This window comes from Hibiscus syriacus, unplaced genomic scaffold (genome assembly GCF_006381635.1).
Source record: "Hibiscus syriacus cultivar Baekdansim isolate YM2019G1 unplaced genomic scaffold, ASM638163v2 tig00111402_pilon, whole genome shotgun sequence".
Classification (NCBI taxonomy): Eukaryota; Viridiplantae; Streptophyta; class Magnoliopsida; order Malvales; family Malvaceae; genus Hibiscus; species Hibiscus syriacus.
The window spans coordinates 1240304-1261847 of NW_024063082.1; the positions used below are offsets into that span (position 1 = coordinate 1240304).

At 34.3% G+C, this 21544-nt stretch overlaps 4 protein-coding genes across 6 annotated transcripts; 2 read left to right on the forward strand and 2 right to left on the reverse strand.

Annotated features, from left to right (window-relative positions):
• Window positions 1-948: 948 nt before the first annotated feature.
• On the reverse strand, window positions 949-1872 carry LOC120162010 (GDP-fucose transporter 1-like). Its single transcript, XM_039172203.1, has one exon. It carries the CDS (start codon window positions 1870-1872, stop codon window positions 949-951), a length of 924 nt encoding a protein of 307 aa, XP_039028134.1.
• A 711-nt stretch (window positions 1873-2583) lies between these two features.
• LOC120162441 (26S proteasome regulatory subunit 8 homolog A-like) lies at window positions 2584-6519 on the forward strand. The gene is made up of 9 exons (XM_039172593.1): window positions 2584-2835; window positions 3747-3844; window positions 3998-4222; window positions 4351-4413; window positions 4508-4671; window positions 5000-5156; window positions 5266-5364; window positions 5783-5893; window positions 6243-6519. The coding sequence occupies exons 1-9, from the start codon at window positions 2640-2642 to the stop codon at window positions 6381-6383; spliced, it is 1254 nt and encodes a 417-aa protein (XP_039028524.1). The 5' UTR covers window positions 2584-2639; the 3' UTR covers window positions 6384-6519.
• A 3223-nt stretch (window positions 6520-9742) lies between these two features.
• LOC120162253 lies at window positions 9743-12710 on the forward strand. Of its 3 annotated transcripts, none has more exons than XM_039172420.1 (7): window positions 9743-9785; window positions 9992-10201; window positions 10443-10528; window positions 10643-10789; window positions 11665-11788; window positions 11959-12245; window positions 12333-12710. In XM_039172420.1, exons 2-7 carry the CDS (start codon window positions 10021-10023, stop codon window positions 12423-12425), a joined length of 918 nt encoding a protein of 305 aa, XP_039028351.1. In that variant the 5' UTR covers window positions 9743-9785; window positions 9992-10020; the 3' UTR covers window positions 12426-12710. The 3 variants fall into 3 exon arrangements, with proteins under 3 accessions (XP_039028351.1, XP_039028353.1, XP_039028352.1); XM_039172422.1 differs by having other exon boundaries at window positions 9785-9848; window positions 9994-10201; XM_039172421.1 differs by lacking the exon at window positions 9743-9785 and having other exon boundaries at window positions 9874-10201.
• Window positions 12711-13138: 428 nt separating this feature from the next.
• On the reverse strand, window positions 13139-17751 carry LOC120162252 (potassium channel AKT1-like). The gene is made up of 11 exons (XM_039172419.1): window positions 17549-17751; window positions 16407-16772; window positions 16203-16260; window positions 15787-16107; window positions 15445-15690; window positions 15259-15357; window positions 15097-15129; window positions 14825-15010; window positions 14446-14640; window positions 14230-14305; window positions 13139-14095 (listed from the first exon to the last, which is right to left on the reverse strand). Exons 1-11 carry the CDS (start codon window positions 17710-17712, stop codon window positions 13230-13232), a joined length of 2610 nt encoding a protein of 869 aa, XP_039028350.1. The 5' UTR covers window positions 17713-17751; the 3' UTR covers window positions 13139-13229.
• Window positions 17752-21544: the final 3793 nt, after the last annotated feature.

A 21544-nucleotide genomic window follows, 5' to 3' on the forward strand; every position in this document is an offset into this window, starting at 1 on the left:
TGAACCTATCATAGAGGTGTGTTCCCTATTTATTACTGAACTGTTTTATTTGTTTTAATAAGTGGTACATTGAATTCTTTGGTTATTGTTTTATTGATGCACCGATTTAATGTGATGGTTTATGGATTATGATCGCTATCTGATTTTGTTTTGAAATAGTATATGATTACCGTGTTTATGGATTTATGAAATTTATGTCACGGTGCAATTGAATTTTTGAAATACAAATTTATAAAGTACGGCTCTGATCAAGCTGGAAAATTTTACGGACCTAATGTGACTCTTAGGTAGGCTCTGCGGCCCTGAGATCATTCTCAGGTAGGCCCTGCGACCCTAAAATGTGTTCTTAGATAGGCCCCACAACCCCAAAATCTATATTGGGTAGGCTCTCAGGCCCTAAGATATTCACTTAGGGTAACTCTTTTATGAGATTTACTGCAGTACAGTTTTTATGAGATTTACTTGACTATGATTTGTTTAGTGTACCTATCATGATTTTATAGTAATGTTGGGACACACTGAGCCTAGCTCACTTTTCGAAAATGTTTTCCCCTTTCATATATTGTTGGTTAGATACACCTGATCGAGCACTTGGAGGATCAACATATCTCTTGAAGTATATCGTATTGTAATGTTTTATCTTTTAAGTTGAATTTATTTTGGTAACATGTGCCTTATTTTAAAGTATTGGATTTTATAAAGACTACTCATTTGCTACTTATATTTGGTTTATCGTAAATTTGGATTTTTAAGACATGTTTAAATTAATTTGTTTTTATTCATTATATTTATGATTTGTATTTTGTTAGCATATATTATTATAATTTCTTAAACGTCATTTATAATGTGATTTTACTATAATTGAATAATGGTTTCGGAATAATATCTTTAATAATCATGAATGTGATTCACTAGACTTAGTCTAAATGCATAGACCGAGTCTAGGGGTTACACTGACTGCTGATAAAGAACCCCTCCGAACAGCGAGAAGAGGAGACAAACCAAACCGAAAGGGGTGGCATGCTTATCCCAAATCAATACATTGATCACAACTGTAAGGAACTTGTTAACCACACCGGTCACGGTAAATGCAGTGGCAGAGACTGCCTTCCTAGCCGCGAATCCAAAAAAACTAATTAGAAAACCGAACAAACACGACAATGATACCGCAGTGAACGCCACGGGTTCTAACCAATCCCCGCCATTGGTTCTCAAAGCTGCAAACACCTCACTGTGTTCTCTGGTCAAAATCCAAAACACGGGTGCCATCATCAAGGACAACAAGTTGTTGTACAACACGAAGCTCCAAGTGTTCAACCCAAGATTCATCACCATATGCTTAATATAAACCATCTCTGTGGTAGTTGTGGCCAAATATGCAAACGCCCATGAATATGCAGTCAAATTAAAAGCTGAATCAGTAGCTACATACCCAGCAGCAGCACCCAAAATGATCAAAAGAGACACAAATGTCAGCTTTGAAATGCACGGTTGCCTCCTAAACACTGTATCAGCTAAGGCAACTAAAAGGGGTGTCAAGGATCTAAACACTATGAAAGTATCTACGTTTGCATGGCGCAAAAGATTGGTGTTTGTGAAAATCGCAAGGTAAAAGACAACAGCAGCAGGCAAAAACTTTTTGGCTACATCGAATTTGAAAGGATCGCGATGTAAAAAACCAAACTTTCCAAAAACCCAGACACCTAAAACAGAAGTTAAGTACTGTAATGCAGTTAATAAGCCTGGGTAATTGAATTTGGTGATTGCAAATTTGTTTATAACAGCGAGTAAGCTTGAACAAAGTGCATAACCGATTACCAAGCTGCTTGCAGCGTAGTATTGTTTACTGTAATCAAATCCGATGGCTGTCATTTTTCTTCTCCCAAAATGATTCTGATTTTAATTTTTAACAAACACCCAAAGTTCAAAAAAAAAGCAATAGATCTTAAACAAAATTGACAATGGCAGATGCATTAATGGGGATCATAATAGGATTACTGGAAAAAAGGCTTCATGGGAAGAAGTTGGGATGTGTTACCTGAGAATCTTATTATAATCTAACGTAAAAACCAGAGAAAAAGCAAATCTAGCAGCATAATGATGAATTAAAGAGATAAAATGGAAACAGATTAGTCACCGGCATGGAACATGAAGAAGGAGATATTTGAGAAAACAGCGATCTAAATGAATACTTGTGGGGATGTAAAGCAAAATCAGTTTGTTTGATTCGGTACTACCGGTAAGAGGGACAGCGACAGAGTTCAGACTTTTCCCACGTCCACGTCTATAATGATTTTGCAATTAAAGGTCATATTGTACATCTAATCATTAATATTTATAGTTTCATCAATTTAATCATTATTATTTTACGTTTCGGCATTAAAAAAGTCAATTTTGGCATTAAATATTTAAAAATACTCAAATTGTTATTTTTAATAATTTAATGCTATAATTGAAACAATTAAAAGTTTAAGGAATTAAACGAGAAGCCATTTAAAGTTTAGTGGTATTTGGTGTAGTTTACCCTTTTTGCATTTTTCGAAATCTAAATCAAAACTTCTTGTCAAAGAAAACACGTCAATAAAAGTACTAGAATGCGGTTGCAGTGACCAAAAGCAAGAACCCACAATCAAAACTCAATGGCGACGGTGGGTATCGAGAGGAAGCAACTGGCATCTGCCGAAGAGTTGTGTGCGGCCAAGAGCGGAGCCAAGCAAGGAGAAGGCCTCCGCCAATACTATCTGCAACACATCCACGAGTTTCAGCTCAATCTCCGCCAAAAAACCCACAATCTCAACCGTCTCGAAGCCCAGCGGAATGAGCTCAATTCTCGAGGTCCTCCAACCCTAATCTTATTTTTCTTACTTTGATTTATTGTATTCGATTCCTGGGTCTGTTTTTCATTTATGGGTTGGTTGAGACTTGAGATTGCCGATTTGGGGTTAGGGTTTACCTTGGTATTTTGATATGTAATAAAATGTTAATATTTAGTTGAAAAAAAGGTTAGTCGTAGTAGAAAAAAGATTATTGGTTTAGTAATTTGTAGAGGTTAAGGTGGTGATTACTCTGCCGGGTACTAGGAGAGTAGGGTTCCGGGGTTGATGAAATATTTGAGCTTGGAACTCTGCTTGGCTTTGTTCTAGATCTGACGCAACTTTTTTGTTGGTGCGATGGAATTAAATTGAAATTTTCATTACATATTTCAATGCAACACACCTAGAAGAGTTTTATCTGAAAGTTAATTGGTTATGCAAAATATATGTTTAATTTTGAAGGCTTCAATCTTTTGCAAGTAAACAACATAGCTATAAGTCATCATTGGATATTGTGAATAGGGTGAATTGATAAATGTGTTATACGTTTTCTCTAAGGCTGGAAATTTTGTGTGGTTTGAATGGAATGGTCATATTGCTGATTGTTGGCACTTTGCTTTGTAATCTTCTTCTCTTTTTATTTCCATTTTTACCTGTCGTGTATTCTTTTAATTGGAAAAGGGGGTGGGCGGGGATGTTTTTTTTAATATTGTTGCATTTTTACTTGGATAGAGCATCTGATACAAATATCACGAGATTTTGTTACTGGCCTTCTGTTTATGATGGCCTTAACTTGAAAACATATGCATATATGGGGCTTTAATTTTTTGGGAAGAAGATGTATTTTAGGAGAATGTTATCTTTCTTTTTGGTGCATTCATTCATTTACTCTATTTCTTGTGTACGTACTAATTATGTTTGCATATTGGACAGTGAGAATGCTTAGAGAGGAGCTGCAGCTGCTTCAGGAGCCTGGATCCTATGTTGGCGAGGTTGTGAAAGTTATGGGTAAAAACAAAGTCTTAGTCAAGGTATGTGATCATTTATCCCTATTTGGTTTCTGCAAAAGCTACTTAAACTTGAGATAATTCATTTTTTTTCTTCTTATTTTGCAATTCATGATGTCATCTATTGAGTGTCTCTTTCAATTGTACTTTGCTGTTATATTGTTATTTCTTCTCCAGGTTCATCCCGAAGGAAAATATGTTGTCGATATTGATAAGAATATTGATATCACAAAAATCACTCCATCAACAAGAGTTGCCCTTCGTAATGACAGCTATGTTCTGCATCTGGTTTTACCAAGCAAAGTTGATCCCTTGGTTAATCTTATGAAAGTTGAAAAAGTTCCAGATTCTACATATGACATGATTGGTGGGCTTGACCAACAAATTAAAGAGATAAAAGAGGTTTCTCTTGCATTTTCTTAATTTGTTCATTTTATGGCTTATCACTTTTTGATTTCTCGTTTCTTTTATGGTTCTCAATTATTAATCCCATGTATGGTTGTGGATTGGTCATGCAATAAAATTTGCAGGTCATTGAACTTCCAATTAAACATCCTGAATTGTTTGAAAGCCTTGGAATAGCTCAACCAAAGGTACAATAATGCTAACATTCCTAATATTTTGTGAGTTTGTTTATCTTGTAATAACATTCTAAGATTAAATCTTGCTCCCTGTTATAAATTATAGGGCGTCCTGCTGTATGGACCACCTGGTACAGGAAAAACTCTACTGGCTAGAGCTGTGGCCCATCATACTGATTGTACTTTCATCAGGGTTTCTGGTTCTGAATTAGTTCAGAAATACATTGGAGAGGGCTCTCGAATGGTTAGAGAACTTTTTGTTATGGCCAGGTTTGTTCTTCTTCCCTGTTCTGAATTTAGACAAATGCAAATACAAAGCAAAACATGCTATATATACTAGCAAGGTATTAATATACAAAAATTATTTCAGAACCCTTTTTGTTTTTGAGTGTGATTAAGAAAGAATATTTAAAAAAAAATGAAATTGTGGATAGTTACTCGTCATCTGTTATCCGTCATTTGCCAATGGTGAGATCTTATGTAACCTGAAACACAAAGTAGAGGTGCTTCTGTCTTATTATCTGCCATGCTGTTATACTTTGGGTTATAATTCTTTGTTTACATAATGCGGTTTCTTCACTTTCCCTTCCCTCTCTAGGGAGCATGCTCCATCAATCATATTTATGGATGAGATAGACAGTATTGGATCTGCACGAATGGAATCTGGAAGTGGCAATGGTGACAGTGAGGTGCAGAGGACCATGTTGGAGCTTCTCAATCAGCTTGATGGATTTGAAGCATCAAACAAGATAAAGGTATTAATTACTTTGCTGGATACCTGATTGCTGAATTAAGAGACTGTTTTAGTTTGCTTCCAGTTATTTTTGTTGCTTACTTTACCTATTTTGGTGCATTGATGAACAGGTTCTGATGGCTACAAATCGGATTGATATCTTGGACCAAGCTCTTCTTAGGCCAGGACGCATTGACAGGAAGATTGAATTTCCAAATCCGAATGAGGAGGTACATACTTTAGTGGTCATTATCATGTTAGGGGAATATAATGTGACTCCTTCATTTTCACCTTGTTCTTATGTGTGAAGAAGAAAAGGCATGAAGTGGGTTGCCATTTGAACTCCAAAAACAAAATCTCATGACTTTAACTTTTTGGTTATGCGGCATTGATAGCATTACATGTTCTGTCATTTTAGAGTTCGTTTTAAAGAAAACATTTTCAGTAAGGAAGTTTTTCATGTTCTTCTGCCACTAGTATCAACCTGTTTTGGGTTATTATGAAGAACCTGCAGACTGCAGTTACTAGAGCCTTAATTTAATGGCAGTCAGTGTTTTCCTGCTACTGTTGTACCAAAATTTCTATTGCTAAAGAGTATGCTATATAATGCTTATATAAGTGTTATGTTGTCTATTCAATTCTATGCAGTCTCGTCAGGACATTTTAAAAATACATTCTAGAAGAATGAATTTGATGCGGGGGATTGATCTAAAGAAGATTGCAGAGAAGATGAACGGTGCTTCTGGTGCAGAGCTCAAGGTATGTTTGCCAATAATTAATTAAATTGTGTCTGACTCCTGGATAAAGGGAATATATCTTTGCATCACCTTGGATGGCACTTATTAATATGATTATGCTTTAAAAAATTCAAAACCCGTAGACCCAGCCTGGCCTGTTGACAATAAATAAATGGATTTTTTCTTCACAATTTGGTATACAGTCATGTATGCTAGGGTTATTCCACGTCTACAAGGCATGAACTCTTAACAGATTTAAGATGTTTTTGGTACATAAGTCGGATAATCTGAATGCTCTGTTTTTGCACGACCATTGGTTTTTGATTTATCGAACATCTTACCAAGTAGCTTCTATGTGCTTGTTTTCGCAGGCAGTTTGCACTGAGGCAGGGATGTTTGCTCTGAGGGAAAGGAGAGTCCATGTAACACAGGAAGATTTCGAGATGGCGGTGGCAAAGGTGATGAAGAAGGAGACCGAGAAAAACATGTCCTTAAGAAAGCTATGGAAGTGAACTACGTTTTATTTTCGTTATGGTGCTTTGCTTTGTTTTGGGCAAAGACGAAACATGCAAACCAGATCTATAGGGACAATATAAACAGTAAGCCTGTTTCTGAAGTTTATCAACTTATATTTGTTTGTCGCACGAACGAACTATGGGGATAGATAGGCTATAAAAGAGAGATTTGATTGCAAGCTATCTAGGTTCTGCTTGGGGGAAAATAATAGTAAAAAATTATAGGCTTAAAGGATGCCACAAACACTCAAAACCTTAAAATTTTTACACCCTGTATGTAATTTTCAAATTGAGGAATTAAATCAATTAAATTTTTTATCAATATAAGTTGAATATAAATATTTTTAATATTTGATTGGAATAACTGAATCGTTTTAAGATCTTCAAAACCGAGTTGGACCTTAAAGATGACACCCTGAGCTTATTCTATTATATATATAATGGTTAAATTTCGAATTTAGCTAAAAAGGAACATTGGCATAGTTAGAGCTTTTATCATTCCCCAGGAGCCGACTGTCACGTTCCATCAATCAATAAGCAGGCTTTTACTAGCAAGTTAGAAATGAAAAGAAACAGTTGCACAAGTAGTCTCAACTCTGAATTCAAGATTAGAAAGAAAAGTATTTGCTTCAATCCTCGATGAAAAGATCACGTGAGCCGGAACAAGATTTCTTGACTCCGCCAGTCTTCAATGGCGTCTCCAGTGATGCCAACACGTGTTTAGATCGGCATGCTTTGATGGTTTATTATTCTACAAATACGGCATGCGTTGGAGAATTGTTCGGATAACAAAATGCTCTGATGGTTTATTGCTCTGTTTCAACTTTGATTTATGTTAGGAGTTTTGACGGTTTGCAGGAACTATAAGATCGACGAGGGATCTTTGGCCGGCACACTTAAGATATTCATACTCCTTGTGTGCAACTGGATCACAAATGTTATATGGCAAGAATGGCTCACTAAGTTGGGAAAGAATCAAACAAGAATGTTGTATCATAAAGCCTAAGATGTCTGTTGCAGGAACTTGTGTTTCTACCTAAAAGGAAACCGCAAAAGCGAAGGGAACGGACACATTTCGCTTTACTTGAAACTTGCTGATACAGCATCTTTACCCTGTGGTTGGGAGATCAATGCCAACTTCACATTCTCGGTGTTTAATCACCTCCATGACAAATACTTAACCATTCAACGCGAACTTATATTTAGTTTTATATTTGAAAATTTTTGCTCAGATGTATGCAATATAAGGCGTAGATGACCGTTTAGATTAATCGTACTCGTCAGTTATGAGCAGATGGAAATATAAGGCGTTTTCACGAGACAACGACCGAATGAACAAACCATTCTTGTTTGATTCTTTCCCAACTTATTGAGCCATTCTTGTCATATAACGTTATGTCTAAACGTCTTTTATTCTAACATATGCAACTCATATCCGATCCAAAATGTATCGATATTCACTAAACAAAAATCGGATGAACCAACCATTTATAACCCCCTGCTTCAAAAACGCCCGATTCATACATTTCTGATCCAGTTGCACACAACGAGGAGTATGATCCTATCTTAAATAAGAAGTATGCCGGTCGAAGATCCCTCGTCCTTCTTATAGTTCCTGCAAACCGTCAAACTCCCAACATAAATCAAAGTTGAACAGAACAATAAACCATCAAAGCATTTTGTTATTTGAATAATTGTTCCAACGCATGTTGCATTTGTAGAGCAATAAAATACAGTAAAATAACATGCAAAAGTAGCTCGAACGTGGATAATTTTGTGTAATGGGCATACCATGTTATATGGTATTTGAATATATATACTTAAAATGAAATTTAAAATAATATTTCCCTCTTAATTAGACTCAAAATTTTGGGTAAACTATCACAAACGACATTGAATTTTAACCTTTTTTTTTATTTTTTCTTTACGTTTAAATTAATTCACTTTTATCACTAAACTTAATTTTTGATTCAGTTAAAGTATTTAGCTGCTAAACCATTAAAAGTAAGATGACGTAGTGGTTTAGTGATTATGTAAAAACAAAAAATTAATTTTTATTTTATCTCTTTATTTCTTTTATTAAAATTTTGTTTTTTACCTTCTTTTAACTGTCGTTGGAAATCATTATTTCTGTCTTTGACCATGGGTTAAGCCACCTCGGTTACTTGGGGTGCCATTTCTTTTATATTAATTTTGTACTAAAATATATTAAAAATAAATTTAACACCATTTTAAAAATAATATTGACACCGTCTATAAAAATCTGATAAAGTAATATAATCAATTTAAAATTTTAAAAAATTCTTTAAAGTTTTCAAACTTAAACAAATATAATTTTATTATTTTTAAAGTCTGAAGACTTTCTTAAACGGGAAGATATTGTGATGCTTGTTCAGAAATTCAAATAATAAGAAATATTCTTTTGATAAGATGAACAATTTACCTTCAAGTTGGCCTCATCGGATGATCGTTAATGAAGATCAAAATAGTAGAATGTCAAACTTTTCGATAGATTTACGTTAATTTTAAGTGAGTTTTGTAGAAAACCAAGATGAGTAGAAGAAAAGTGAGTGAAATGAAAATATTTTGACAACAACCTTAAGGGTTGTTTATTTCACTGTAATTGATTTTTCAGAAAATGTTTCTCTTACTTTTCAGTGTTTTGTTGACGTAAAACAAATATCAATGTAATTCATTTTTTATTTTAAAATATAAATACTCAAAACAATGTTATTTTCTGTATTTAATATCAAAATATTATTTTAGTGGCATTTTTATAAAAATATTAATTGTTAAAATATATTTGTTAATAATTATGGTAGTATAATATCATATTTTTAATATTATAATTATATATTTAATTATATTATGATATTATATTCTTATTTTAGTAAAATATACTATTTTTATTTATAAAATAATAGAAATAATATTTTAATAATAATATTGATATAAATAATATTAAATATAATTTTTTTATTAAGCTAAAGTGATTACAAAATAATATTCATTCTATATACTCTCAACTATTTGATAATGAACATTTAATTACCCTTGCGGTTTTTGTTAGCTCAAACCCATGACCTCTAGGAATAAAAACAATTCCTTTAACTACTAAGGTAAGTTGGCTCGTGCTAACGATTTAACGATCAAATGCTTCAATTTATACCAACAATTAGTACTAAAATTGAAATAATTTAAAATTTAATGGTACAAATGATATACAGCCTAAAGTTCAGTGATATTCTTTGCAGTTTACCCTAAAGAGTTTCCCCAGTTTTGGTTGGAACCGATTTGGTCCATTTATCTGATTCGCCATAAAATAAGATAGAAATGCTAAATTCATATATGACCAAAAGAATGTTAAATCCATAAATTCCCAAGGAAAAAGAAAATCTCAGCTACTTACAATTCTCCTCCTTCAATTATCTGCCATTTTTCGACCCTTTTAGTTTCCTCAAGGCAAGAACCTGAACTTTATTCCGCGAAATTTTATATTATATGTTGATTCAAAGCTGTTATTGTTTGTTTTGTTTTTAGAATTAAAGCATTGAATTTTTATGATCGATTCGTGATTGCTGAATTCTGGTAATTGATATTTGGCTAGGTTTTTTTCTTCTTCTTTTTTCGATCTATGGCGGGTGAATTGCAGTTGGAGCCAGCATGTGCTCGAAACCCTAGTGAATCTGCTCCTCTTTTACGAAACGAGATCGATCCGTCGTTGCCAGCGAGTTCGAGTGAGATCGGGAGTGAAGATATTGAGAATGGTTCTTCTCCTTGTTGCCGCATTTGCCTCGAGTGCGATGGTGAAGAAGGCAAGGATTTATTATCTTATTTGATTTTTCCTTTTTGTTTTTAATTATTGGTCTTAACTATTTTTAGTTTACGTTTGAATTTTGAATGTAATTATATTAAAAAAGGTGGATTCGGGGTGGAAAACTGATTCGGACATTGATATTTTGGAACCTGTTTCAGATTGAATTTTGGCATACTATTGATTATACACGATTGTTATGTATATTCAGACCTTGAACTAATGGTTGTTTTGTTTTGTAGATGATGAACTAATATCTCCATGTATGTGCAAAGGCACCCAACAGTTTGTTCATCGTGCTTGCCTTGATCATTGGCGTTCGGTGAAGGTAAATTAAGCTGATTTCTCTACCTGAACGTGAAGGCTCAATTCTTGATTTTCTTTTGAAATTTATGTGTTAGTAATTGGTTTTATGTGAGTTTCCTTCTCTTTTTTTTGATAGGAAGGATTTGCTTTCTCCCATTGCACTACTTGTAGGGCTCAGTTTCACCTTCGAGTTGAATTGTACAAGGACAACTCTTGGCATAAAATAAAGTTCAGACTTTTCGTGGCAAGAGATGTCTTTCTTGTGTTCTTGGCTGTACAAACTGTAAGTCTTCTTAGTCCCTTTACATTCATCTCGCTAATATCGTTATTAGTTATTACATACATATTAATTTTCAACCTCTTATTCTTCTCATCTTCTGTCACTATTTCCAATTTTGATCTTTGTATATGGTGATTACTTGGATTAAGGTGACATCCACTTGTAGAAACCCCTGCAACCATTTATTCCTGGAATTTATGTATTTTTTTATGTATGGATTCGTGAAGCCTGATTTTAGCGCTAGTGTTTGGATGCTTTGAAACAATTCCACACTTTTTTTTTTGGATTTGTTGCCTGATCCCTTAGGTAACTTGCTAGATGCAAATGCAACATGGCCAATGGAGGCATGCACTTTTGTGTAACCAAAGAAGTTTATTTTGAAACTTTCATTTGGCATTATATTGAGAATTATTTATTACAGACATTCTCTAAATTGATTTTGGGTAGCATTGTTATCTTTTCTTTGGTATTCTAAATTTGTTAAAGTGGTGTGGCTGTTGCATTTCCATGACATCTAAAAGAAATGCAAAAAGTATTGAGCTTCTTTCTAGACATTGTTAATTCGGAGTCCAGTGTCCCTATAAATTAATTGTAATTGTCAGACTTCTTTCCGCTGACACATAGTATAAGGGAACTTCATCAAAATACCTAGCCCCCCTACAAGTTCCATACATTTTTGCCTTCCTATTTACTGAAAAGATAAGGGGGAAAACTATTCAAGTGAGGGATCTGGAGGAGTGGAGGAGGCTGATATGAGTATCTTTCTTATTCGAGTTTTTAGTCATGCATAGCTTGGAAAGATCGAGAACAAACTTATCCGATTGGTTCGTTATCAATTGCCTTGAAATGGTCTTATGATGGATTTCTATATTCTTCAGGTGATTGCTGCGATGGGAGGCTTTGCATATGTCATGGATAAAGATGGGGCTTTCCGGAAATCATTCAATGATGGTTGGGATCGCATACTGTCAAACCATCCCATACCATTTTATTATTGCATAGGTAAGCATCCCAGATTTTCTGCTTGTCAATTTCTGTTGTATATTGCAGGTACCTTACCTAATCTAAACATTGCTTTGTGCATTGATAATGTTTAGTGAGCTAGTTCGTTGCATATGCCAATTTCCGTTTTAGTAAGAAGATAAATTCACCATCTTTTCCTTGCTTCTTAGGGGTGCTTGCCTTCTTTGTATTGCTCGGATTTTTTGGTCTCATATTGCATTGCTCCTCCCTCAATAGCAATGACCCAAGAATGGCTGGATGCCAGAATTGCTGTTATGGGTGGGGTATATTGGATTGCTTTCCTGCATCTATGGAAGCATGCTTTGCACTGGTGGTGGTTTTCGTTGTAATCTTTGCCATTCTAGGGATAGCATACGGTTTCCTTGCTGCTACCATGGCAGTTCAACGGATCTGGCAGAAACACTATCACATTCTTACTAAGAGGGAGCTTACTAAGGTACACATCGCGAGAGTTAGCTTTATAATTATATCTTTTCTCCTATAATTACAGATTAAATATTGCATCGACGTTGGTCTTTTGCAGGAGTACATTGTGGAGGACCTTCATGGCTCCTATACCCCGCCAAAACTTGATCCAGAACACGAAGAACGCCTGAAAATGATGAAGCTTTTGTAGCGTGAAGGATGAATAGGTGGTGAGAAAAGCCCCAAGAGGTATCTGAGTTGAGTCTTTCAAATTATATTCAGAATACAAAAGATTAAATTTGGTCGGCATCTTGGCCATTTTGTCAAATAGAGTGGGGGGTGCTTAGTAATCTGTGCAGTGATATACATGTATCGTTTTCCCTTGATGTTTGTTTTATCACCAAATCAGCTACCCTTATATTATTATACCCAGTATACCTTTCCTATGGAAACCCATGTGCAGATAAATGGTTCTTATGTCGTATGTTTTTAATTATCATCCCCAGATTGATTCAATTGCAATACTATGTCAAACTTATTTTCCTTGAAAACAGAGATAGAATTATGACCATGGATAAAACAGGGATGTGGTTTATATAAGCAAGGCTCGATTTTTTTAGATGTATCATGAAGCACTTGATTACAAATAAATAAAAAAACTTCACCGTTTATTTTGGCCGGTTAAGCTTTTAAGATGTATATATGACTTCAAAATCATTAGTTCACCAACAAACTGAAATAACTATTCAAAAATTATTAATAAAAGGGTGAATGAAGAATTTACAATTGTTTATACTAAAACGAAAGATAACTAGCAAATGAATATTACACCTTTACAAGCTTTATTAAATGCACGTGGCAAGGATTGACTCAGCTAAATTTTCCTGGATTTTATATTGTAAGAACAGTTAAAAAAAGAGTAAAAGAAAGGGGTTGGGGGGGGGGAAGGTAAGAATTTAGAAATATATGTTAACTTGTGCTCTAAGGAAACCCATTGCATTGGGGTTTTGGACTGTCAGTCTGTTGTTGATGTTAGAATTTGACCATCACTAACAAAGACAAGGTGGTCACCATCTCTAATCACTTCAATATCATCAATTTCAGCTCCTTCTTTGCTCACCACTTTACCTCCAAATATCCCAAATTTTTTAGCACCAATCTCGAGTAATTCCTCCATGTTGCCCGCAAGTAGTACAAGTTTCCCGGTGGTTTGTCCCTTTTCTGGGCAACTTATTACCACTCTAGAGGAGTTGACAATAGGATCATCCTTGACACCCTTTGGTCGATGAACTGAGAGTAGTAAATCTTTCTCCACATTGTTTGAAGCTGACATTATCCCAAATAGTGAGTTGTGGAAATTACTTGTCCTCCGCCTCCGCCGGGATTGGCTCCACGATCCATCTGTCGCATCCGGTGCTACAGGACAGATAACCGGCTCACTTGTAAACCTCCCGAGGTACCGTGTCTCGGCCTTCTCCGGAATCGACAAGATAGATTGAGCTTTCGTATCTTTTCTTGATTCGAACAACGTCTTTATTTCTTCGTGTCCTTGTTGCTCGGCTAGATCCCTTGGTGTCCAACCATAGAAATCTGGTTTGTCAATGTCAGCACCTTCATCCATAAGGTACTTGACTATTTCGATGTTTCCTTCGCAAACTGCAACATGAAGAGCTGTGTATCCGTTGTGCCTCGGACGTGTGACATCCCCACGGTAACAAACGATTTCCTTGAGCAAGTTTAAGTTGTTCTGTTCGGCGGCGATGCAGGCATAGTGACCTACATCTCCACTGGTGATCCTTGCTCCATTTTCCTTTAGCAATTTAGCTACGTTATCGTGGCCGGCAAGCATTGCCTCCCATAGCGGTACGTTTCCTTCTGAATCTGCATAACATAGAATTAAACAAATCAATTGAATTGTAAATTATGTTTCTACAATCAATTCCCCTACTTGAATATACGATAACATATATACTAAGAAAGATCGACTGTTATAAACAGAACGGACATGAGAATACCTTTACAGTTTGGATCTGCACCATAATCCAGTAAGAGAAGAATGCAGTTCTCACTTCCTTTTGATGCAGCTATATGCTAATTTTGTACAAAAACAAGTCTAAAATCATTATGCATACATATATATATATATATATATATATATGAACATCTATAAAAACAAATTAATAATCTTTGGGATCTTGGCCAAATAAAAAGGCTAAAAGATTTTCACTAACCAAAGCTGTTCTTCCATTGTTGTCTGCTTCATTAGGATCAAGCCCCCTTTTCAATAGCTGATGCAACAACAAGTCGTCTCCCCTGAGTGCGGCGAAGCAAAGGTTGAGAGGTAAATCCATTCTCCCTCGAGCTAGCATGTTCTCGGTCTCGATTAAAATGCCTTCCATAATCGGGTCATTCTTGCCTTTCAAATGCTGCCCCAAACAAAGAATTCCAAGGCTAAATATATATAAGGTTACGAAATATGAAATTCAGTTTATTTCTTCTGCTTATTTCATCATATTAATGTGTAGATAGTGGGATAACAACAAGGTTAAAAGGATTTTGAGGGATTATATTTGTAAGCATGTTTATATAGTTAATTGCAGGCATGAGTACCTGAAGGAGATTATTCATGATTATGGTCCCATCTCCGACATTGGCCTGAATGATATTAAGGAATGTAGTCCGGTTTAGCCGAAGTAGTTGGCACAATCGTTTTGTACGTACTGTAAATAGCTGTGGCCTATAACAAAGGACTCCGATCTCACCACAGAGATCACCTGATTTTGCCTCTCCAACAACCTGAAAACCAGTCCAGAAATGGCTTCACTTAGCAACCGTCCTTGGTTTTTGATCAATAAGGCTAGTATTCGAGTGATAGAACTTGCCTGCTCAACGCCATTTTTGAGAATCAATAGATCCTGAGGAGCAATATAAAACATTAGGGACCATTTTGAGGGAAAAGTTTGAAGTAACCTTAAAATTCGAAATGAATCATCCAATTGAACAAATCAGAATCGCAGAAACTTTAACAAGAATTAATGTTTTACCACGGCACCAGTAACAAGGATGTAGAAATCTGTTGGCGCTTCGTTCTGCAGGATGACATCTTCTTTAGGAGGAAAATATTCAGCTTTCATCTCTGATACCTTAAACATATAGTTACAAAGATGCAACTTTAGCATGTTTGGAGTTGATTTCGGTACAAAAGCTTAGCAAGTTTTCGAGTTGATTACCAGCTGAAAAAGCAAGTCGTTGGAAACACCGCGAAATAAGTAAACCTTGTCCATAAGAGAGTAGAAAAGATAATGCGAAATGCTCGATCGAATGGCTTTAGGAAGCGAATCGATAGTCTCTTGCTGCTGCAACCCCTCTGAATCCGTCCTGAACTTCAAACATAAATGTGCAAGCATCTGATCTTGTAGGCGAGGAGGCAACTGGTTTCTCTGAGCAAAACTTGAAGCTGCTTGAATGGTATCCCTCTAGGAATCAAAAACATAAACAAAGGAGAGTTGATTGAAGATTTAATAGGAAATCAGAGCGAACAGAAAGCAGAAAGCAATAAGATATCGACTCACGAATCGTCTAGTTCGGCTTGTTCCGTGGACAACCAAGTTCGTCATGTTTCCGATCAAATATGCTGTCAACCCCAGGTTGAAAAGCATGTAGAAAATGTCAAACACCATCTCCCTAGTATTCACAGGATGCAAATCACCATAGCCAACAGTGGTCAGTGTAGTGATAGACCAGTACATCGATGTCACATATCGAATCCACAAGCTCTGCTCGAGGAAATCCTCTCCGAGAGAATTTCCGATCCATGTTCTCGCCGGATCAGGATATCGTTCAGCTATAAGATAATAGAAACATCCAGCACAATGAACTGCAAAAAGTGTAACCTACAAAAGCACCCGGAGTTTAATGAATGAACGCTGCATGCCTAGAAACAGAAAAAACTACAGGTACATATCCCTTTATGTTCTGTTGTACTCACACAAATAAGTTTTGCACATCGAACCCAAAAGTAGTTGTAGTTCTTGTCCTTCTCCATTCTGTTGAAATAAACAATAAGTCATACTATATCGAGATATATTCGACACTTGCACCATGATCCGAATACCATAGGTGTCACCCTAAAGATTTCGACCAATATCCAAGCTAAAAAAGTAATCTGATGAAGGTAAAACAAGTCTTGTACCTGGAAAACAATGCACTAACTCGGCGCAGACGCCAAAGGCGAAGCATGTTGAATAAGCCATATGAGCGCAATGGTTTAGGGGAGATTTTCTGAGCAAGTTCCAATGGTATCGTCGATATTACGTCAAAAGCCAGCCATGAACGGGCATACTTCCAAGCAATCTTCTTGTGATCATCGATGAGGAGATAGGTTTTTTTATCGAGATATGCAACGAAGAAGGTGAGAATAATATCCAGGGCAAAGAATCCATTAACAACATTATCAGTGGCTGAAAGCGGTGTAGCAGGTTTTTCAAGGAAACCAAACTCAAATGGCGAAACCCAAGCAGTATAGATGACTAAAATAACCAGAAAAGTCTCCCATATCCTGCAAGGATCAATTGAAATGTGTCAATGTCAAGCATCATTGGTTCCTTTTTATGGACTTAGAATTTGCATAAAACCTTGATTAATCTATTCAGAGATGCTTGTATCATAGGCATCAACGAGAAAAAAGAAGAATACTATGACCGTTTCAGTTCATGCTAGTCACAAGGTATTGTCCACTTTGACCATTGAACCTAACGCTTGTATCCATAAAGTCTTATGGGTTGAAGATTAGTTGAAGACTCGTATTCAAAAATGAATTTCAATAAACGTGTGAAATTTATGAATCCTCTACACTATCCCAGAAGAAAGACAAAAGTTACAAGTAACTGTAAAAGTCAAAATTTTGTAAAGGATTCGACACACCATGCCCCTCAAATTTGATATTACAATCATTCTTTTGGTCTTCAGTTCAGACAATTCAACAAACACGTTGCATCAACAATCAAAAAGCCCTTGTTGAATTAAACATATACTTCTTTTTTAATATAAATCCATCTTTTCAACACGCATGCAAAGAATACGAAAAAGGAAGATGATCTTTAACGAGGAACTGTGAACGGAAGTTTAGAACAAGTAAACATTGAAGAATACGAAAAAAGAAAAGACAATCTTTAACTTTGTCATTTGGAAAAATAAAGGGTCACGAGATTCAATGGCGTGAGTGTTACCATTCCCAATAACCCACCTTGTTGAAAAGAGAACCGATTTATACACACATGAGTCTTGAAAAAAAGAACCTAGAGCCCGGAAACAAAAAAAGAAGCTGTATTTAACCTGTAACGACGATCATAAGGAGAAACAATGAATCTCTTGAGCTTGACTCTACGGTTGCTTCTTGCTCCAAGCGAGGGGAGTATCCCTGTCGACAGACTGTAATGACTGCTCTCTCTTGATATCTGCTCTATCTCTTCTTGCCCGCATACCGACTCCCGAAACATGCCTGATTCCTCTGTTTTTATTCACTATATCTCTCTCCCGCCTTCTTCTTCTTTGGCACTCGAGAAATATATATATACACCTTGTGGAGGTGGGGTGTTTGCTTTCACTTACATGAAAATTTGTTTGTGCGGTTCTCGTTACAGTTAATTTTTTAGAAGAGTGAATGATAAAAGTTTTCTTGGACAATTTTACCCCTATATATGTGGGTCCATTTTCTCTTTTTTTTTTTCCGTTTTGGAATACGCCGGCTTTGCCCCTATACGTGGCAATTTGACGACGCGGTGTCACCGTTACATCGAACAACAAAAATATAAGAGTTACTATAAAAGATAAAATATAGAATAATATAAATTATTTATCTAACTTATTTCAAAATATGAATTTAAATACATTGATTATTTATTTTATAAATTAAGGAATCATATAGAAAGGGATGCATTTTTATTACCGTGCATATACCACCTTTTTAAATATATTTAAAATTATAATTTAATTATATTATTCAAATGATATAAATGATGAATCTAGTAGGATGTCAGAGTTGATAAATGTCTACTCTTAAATTCAAATAATTTTAGAATAATTTTAAATAAATAAATAAATATTATTTAAATAAGTAATTTTAAAATAATATTATGTCTATAAATAATTTTAAAAACAAATATATACTGGTAAATTAACAAAAAATTCTTAGATTTCTCATTTCATGGAGGGTACTCCGAGGGAAATTTATTGGTTGTGATTCAATTTTAAAGTTCATACTCACCCAGTGCGCGTGACGCCACTTTACGTGTATTTCTTGGACTGGAACTTTCAAAAATTAGCGACAGCGTGTATTGTCACGTGATAGAAAATATGTTTTTATCTTATGTATTAAGTAAAATAATTTTATTTTTATAATTAATATTATGATCAGTTAATTAGAATAAAATGTAAGTAAATATTTTAAAATTATAATTAAAATATTTTTTTTATTTTATACATCGTCATGCGAAAGTAACTTTGTTTTCAAAAACATGTTGCTCTCATCTTTTATTTGTTGTATCGATAATTCTTAATTTAGATATATTTTTATTTTAATTTAACTATACATTAATTTATTATATTTAAAATTAAGATATATTTTATTTATTATTACAAATTATCGTTCTCATTCAGATAATGAAAAGAACAGTGTAGTCGCCGACCTATTGAAGAAAAATGCGATGTTTTGGCACTGACTTCCATAAAATATAACTGAATGTTAATATATGTACAATGGCTCACTTTTGTCAACGATTGAACAATCAACGTTATGTCCTACCAGACCAAATCTTAAATCCCCTTAATTAAGCTAAAAGGATTACATAATTACCTAAGGATTCATTATCATTTCGCATATAACATTAAGCGCGTTACTATCTATTAAAATATCTTCATTTATATTATATTCTCAGATTAATAAAAATAACAATCAGACTAGTAAAATCAATAATACACCATTATTCAAATTGATATATATATATATATATATATAATTGACGTAGTCAATGAAAAAATATATGTTGAAACTTATATACTATAAAATTAATTATGTTTTTTAAAATTATTAATAAAATTTAAACTTAATGAATGACCTTAGTAGTAAAAAATATAAGTGCGTTGTTAATAATTAAATTTTTTTTTAGTAAATATTGTATTATTTTTTTAATAGTCTAAAGTGATTACAAAATAGTATATGTTCATAATCAATGAAAACGTGTGCACATCCTGTAGACGTAATTGCTCGAACTCAATCCCAGGACCTCTAGAGAGTACAACACTCCTATTAACAACTAAGATCACTTAATGGGTTTAACAAATGATACATTATAGTTGTCTCAGATTAAATAAATAATATTTTAAATATAATTATTCGAAACAAAAATAAACGGTATCTTAATATGAAAGGCCAGTTTCGGGCATGCCATTGCCATCGTCTCAATGAGAGTAAAATCAATGCTCAACAACCATGAACGTAGACTTTTGCTTCGCATTAACCAACACCTCGTGCTTTCAATTTGACCCCATTCGTTTCAATTTTGTCTAAAGCTGGTAATAGACACTAGTTTTGAATCTGTCTCGGTTTGCAGGTCCTAATCCCTCCGAATTTTTAAAGGATAAAATACATTAAAGGTTATTTAATTATATTCAAATTATTATATTATTTATTAATTTTCTAAAAATTATAAAATTATCATTATCTCTATCGAACTGTTATAAATGTTTATTACAATATTATAATAAATTATAATATTTGGATAAATTTATTGATAATTTTAGCATATATATCGATAAAAGTTAATGATCATTTTAGATTAATTTAATAAATTTAATATTTGTTTTATAACTTTTGAAAGTTCAATGGCTAACGTAATTATTTGAACATTGTTCAAATGCTTATGATGTAACACCCCAACTCGTACCCGACCCGGATACGAGTCCGAGATGTCCCATTGACTTTTAAAATAATATTCTTATAATTTATCAAAACATTTATACTCATATTAAGAAAATATAATAATATACTATTAAATTATGCTTCATTATAAAAATATAAGGCAAAAACATATTTATGAACAGTACTATACGGTATGAACAATACTGTGAACAATAATGAACATTGCTATAAACAGTGCTACAGTGCATCGATGCATTGCTACAGTGCACCGATGCACTAAAATTTCGAAGCAAAATTGTGCATCGATGCATCGATACAGTGACTTTCGTAAAACGTTCATAAAACTCGTAAAAATCTAAGCTTTCAACCATATAAAATTTATCAATTTCATGTACGCATTTAAAACATTACAAAACTCAATCATATGACTTTTCAAAACCGATTAGAACATATCGGATTTAATCCCTTATTTACATGCCTACCACTTTTCTTATTACAAAATACATACTATACATTTCTTTTCTGATCTGATCTTTGGAAAGGAGGAACTGACCTGACTTGCATAACTTTTATCAATCTTCCTCTTCTCGGAACCTACGCGTGAAACAATCACACGCTAAGTCGCTGACTTAGCGTGAATACATATGATATTACTCTACTCATATCAATGCATAAACAATTAATACTATCATATCATATAAAAGCATATCTCCTATTGTATAACCAATGCAAACATATACATATATCATTAACATACTTATCAGTACTCATATTATTATCACTAATTCCTTTTTATCATGTAATCATATAATGTACCTTTTTATACTCACCATCGGGCATCCATGTCATTTCACAACAGAGCACACATAGTATCATATCAATTAATTTATTTACTCTCTTTAAAGTCCTTGTATTAGCCCATGTATACTTTTGAGAACTTAAGGTATGTGAGTACATTGAGGTTGTGCGCAATTATGCTGTCACCATAGCTCGTATAAATGTCCCGAATGACCAGTCCATAGATTCTGAATAACCTAGGTAATCGGTCCATATGTCCCGAAGAACATAGGTAAACAGCCCATATGTCCCGAAGAACATAGGTAAACAGTCCATATGTCCCGAAGAACATAGGTAAACTCTCGACCCTTGGCATGCCAACTATACCCCTAGCTCTCATATCACATAACATGGGCATTATCATTTATAACATTTCATATCACTTGTTCTTTCTCTTATGTCACATTCCACATGTATGTGTAAGCATATATTACATATTACATGTAATCACGTAGATTATTTCATATGGCTTATATCATTTCTCATTTGTTTATGTACGTATGTCATTTCTTGTTCACATTTGTTCATATATATACATCACATAGCTCATCACATAGACATGTATTCTCATATAT